This window comes from Amphimedon queenslandica, unplaced genomic scaffold (genome assembly GCF_000090795.2).
Source record: "Amphimedon queenslandica unplaced genomic scaffold, v1.1 AMPQUscaffold_13260, whole genome shotgun sequence".
NCBI classification, from domain to species: Eukaryota; Metazoa; Porifera; class Demospongiae; order Haplosclerida; family Niphatidae; genus Amphimedon; species Amphimedon queenslandica.
Window position 1 is genome coordinate 45664 of NW_003546504.1, and position 4063 is coordinate 49726.

At 35.7% G+C, this 4063-nt stretch overlaps 1 protein-coding gene across 3 annotated transcripts; it reads left to right on the plus strand.

The window, feature by feature from the left end:
- The first annotated feature begins 662 nt into the window (after positions 1–662).
- On the plus strand, positions 663–2835 carry LOC109583976 (unconventional prefoldin RPB5 interactor 1-like). 3 transcript variants are annotated; one of them, XR_002185795.1, is made up of 4 exons: positions 663–808; positions 865–1130; positions 2257–2335; positions 2667–2802. XR_002185795.1 is itself a non-coding variant. In XM_019999525.1 (4 exons), the coding sequence occupies exons 1-4, from the start codon at positions 779–781 to the stop codon at positions 2814–2816; spliced, it is 294 nt and encodes a 97-aa protein (XP_019855084.1). In that variant the 5' UTR covers positions 668–778; the 3' UTR covers positions 2817–2835. The 3 variants fall into 3 exon arrangements, 1 of the variants encoding a protein (XP_019855084.1); XM_019999525.1 differs by having other exon boundaries at positions 668–808; positions 865–899; positions 2667–2835; XR_002185796.1 differs by lacking the exons at positions 663–808; positions 865–1130 and adding an exon at positions 1137–2152.
- Positions 2836–4063: the final 1228 nt, after the last annotated feature.

The window sequence follows — 4063 nt, forward strand, 5'->3', positions numbered from 1 at the left end:
TTCTTTCACTAAGACACTTTGTCTGCTCTCCCTGATAAATTACTTAAGGAATTCTAAAGAATCTTGTAGAAGATGAGCTACATGACAGGCTATACCTGCTTTACAGTTTATAATACAACAAGTGTGTCCAGGCATTGCAACCATGTACACCACATGCTAATTATAACACTCTCAGACACCCAACATGGCAGATAGCAACGGTTGTAAAGGAAGTGCATTAATTAATTGACTCGCGCAGAACCTCTATTCCCCCCCGAATATCACATTATCTTCCACCCGGAAAATTCCAAGCCAAACTATCTAAAACAATTACCTGCAAAAGTGTCACTGGAATGCGTCGAGCTTTGTGGTCCCACAGTTGAGACATGCCAAGTTTAATAGAAATGACACCCGTCCTTCTTGATTGGGGACTCCATTTCTCATCTTTCATATTGGCATCTGTTAAACGTACTTTCGTAACTACAACTACTAGTCCTGTACATACCTGTGGCCAATTGCTTAAAGAGTGAAGAAGGCATCATTGGCAATCGGTAAATAACGCATTTGGTAAAGTATAAGCGTCCCATACGGTGAAACACAGTTACATTTTGATGCTTACATATTAACGCCATTTTGTCCAGTGCCACGGGTACACACGTGTTAACTGGGATAGTAAATCAATAATATACGGACATGAACAGACTAGACTGAGTCTTGCTCGGTGTCTTGTCTTAGTCTTGCCTTATTAGAGGTCTTGTTGGAGAGTGGACTGTGGCTCTGACTGTGGAGACTTGGAGCTATGGACAAATTAAGGAAAAAGCAACTAGAAGTATGATATTTTATTATTAGTTGTATTCTAATAACTTTGTCACTCACCAACAATAGGCTATTCAAGTTGTTGAAGAAAGAATAAAGCAATGGTAGAGCCAGAACTACAGTCAATCATTTTGATAAAACTCTTGCACAGTTGTAATCTGGGCAATGAGGGGGGTAAAGCTATAATTTTTGTCTAGTTTGTTGTGACAAGAATGTAGTAGCCAGACTCCTAGAAAGGAGCCTGGCAATGCAACGCTAAGAATGTACATGGTTAGTCTTGCTAGCCAGACCATTACCCAGCCTATATAGTCAGTGGGGTCCGAGACTATACACATGTAGGTTACATGATTATGCATTTGATATTTTGTGTCTTATTTTATGCTATCTACGTGTACATTGAATTTTACTCATGTCAATTAAGTTTTAAATGTATTTGGTATAGACCAGTTGGTGCTAAGTATAGTCATAGAATTTTAAGTATATTCATCGTGATACTGTAAATAAAGTAAAATCAATGGTTGTCTATGGAGCAATCGCGAAAAGAGCTTATTCTTTAACAACTGCTGTATTTATTCGTTACAGCAATCGTTTCAGCAATCTTGCTACTAACCATCATCCAGTGTCTGCAGTGGGCTCATGGACTTTACTAAATGCCACTAGAAGATATACATGTAGAAGCAAAGATATTGCTTTCTCCGATTCTACTCTTAATAAACTAAGACTCCAAAGTTGTGGTAGGAAAATTTTACTTTATTTCTGGTATCACGGTGAATATACTTAAAATTCTGTGAATATACATGTACATGTACTTAGCACCAACTGGTCTATTACTCTAACATTTACAGCCTTTGATAGCAATGATGATGTACATGTGTAATTAAATTTAAAGTTTGTACATGTTGATCTGCATATACACAAACATACAATGTACATATACATGTACATGTACATAAGATGTACATGTACTTGTGTATGTTTATGTAAGTGAGTAACTTTTTTCATGTACACAGTACTTATACCTCAATTTAGTAAAAGTAATAATTATCTTGTAGTATCGTCTCATTTCCCATTTTTACGACCTGGGGGCCGGCAAAGCCCCCAGGTCGTTCCTATAATTGATTTCACCGTCGTGCTATCTATATTTATAGATTTGTATGTCGACACTTACATTTCTTCTATGCATGTTGTATTAGAGAAATAACATGCCTTAGCAACCACCCACCCACACTCCTTTATGTAAGTGGGTGTGGCCACAGCAAACGAAATGGCAGCTTACACACGGGATGAAGTTATGAGCTTTCTAACAGCAAGAGAACATAGAGATACTGTCTAAAGACTTCCCTAGAAGCATTTGAAGGTAGAGAGAAACTCTTTAAGTTTTAAAAAGTGTCTACCTGTGCATGCAAGGTGTTGAAATCAATTATGGGAATATTTTAACACTGTTACGCTTGTTTATTTTAGGATTGATTTTGAAAGAGACTATGAAGTTTTATTGGAGCGTTTAAATTCTTTGCCAAAAAAATTATCGGCTAACATAATGGTAAGCATTTCATGACAATGTGCATGTACATGTAGCAATGATAATTTATTATAGTGTTCACTGGAATTTTTTTACTTTTGATCCTTTATGAAATTATAGATAGTAGTTATGCATGTACTAAATTGCATGTACGTGTATGTCACATGAGCTTTTGCAGGGGACTAATTATTTTTAGTTCCAGAGTATTATGCAATTATGTATATTGTTTGATGCAAACTTGTATCATGTCATTTTATCTTAAGGTGACATTGAATCAAAATATTCTTCCAATTGACTCTTGTCAATAATGTACTGGTTTGCCATTTTACTTAGATTTCATTTCTTGTCATAGGTACCTATTGGAAAAGTTGCCTATATCCCAGGACAATTGTATAGAACAAATGAGGTACTAGCATTCTTAGGTGATAATTGGTTTGCTGAAAGAACAACTTATCAAGTATGCTACATTGTTGAGCATCGCTTACAAGGTATTACATGTTAATATACATGTAAAGATGTACATGTACATGTACCACTTACTATCTATTTGATTTCAACATTTTCTTATGTTCAAATGGCTGCATCTAAAGTCTTTGTGGCTGTATGAACTTTTTAGATACAGGATTTTCACCACACAATACAGGCTTTATTGTCAGCAGCATTGCAAGTTACATGTACATGTACATGTATGTGTACAACTGTACATGTTGCAAAAGTACTGGCAATGTGTGGCTGCTTTGTCCCACATTTAAGTGCTGGACTAAGTTATACATGTGGTGCATGTACATTGTTGTGGTAACTATTTCAATGATTCATGTTTTAATTAAGCTGCATTGTGAACAGTTTACAACATGCATGTTCCCCTTTTAATGTGAACATATCGTATTCCCTTAAATGGGTGGCCCTACTCACATAAGTGCCTATCAATAATATACTACCACTATAGATACCCATATTTTACCCAGTACTACATGCATGTGCAGTATTGTGCACCTCTGTTTAGAGTGGTCCAAGTAGCCTAATTGTTCATCCTCAGTCTTCTGAGCATAGAGGTGCAGGTTTTAGCCTGGGTTTTGATCTTTATTATTTTATTATTTTGTGATTTTTGCCACTGTTAAGCAGTAAACGCCTAGGCCCTTATTCAAGGAAATATGGTACATGCATGTACATGTAGTTAAGGCATTGAATTTTTATTAAATGAAAACTTGAATGATGCCATTTACCTGTACATTGCACAGTGTGTAATATCAGTCACTTTTGATAAATAAATTTTGGAAACGAATAATTAGAGTAATCTAAGCCTTTATGGCCAACTAACAATTAATTATGACGAAATAGGAGGCACTAAGATGCATGTTTGGATAAGATATTGTAAGTCTGCCAATGCTTCTTTGTTGCTCAACTAATAATCTTCACAATCTGAATCTTGAACTTAGGCCTACTAATGGCAGTCATCTGTCCAGCAGAGTGCTGCTCGAGGCATCACTGTGAGTTAGACACTATTTTTGGCCTCTTCCAGCACAGGTCCATGTGTTATAATGCTGTCGAGTGTTGAAATTGGATGGAAATAATGAAATTAGAAGAACTTTCATTATAATTAACAAAACAAATAATTAGAATTAATTTTGAAATAAAAGTGCTTAAAAATTATTTAGAGGTGCGAAATTTTAGAAGAATTACGGTATTTAATTTTAGATGGGTCTCAATTTTTTCATTAATTGTTCCCTTCCACTGATAACATCCTCATGG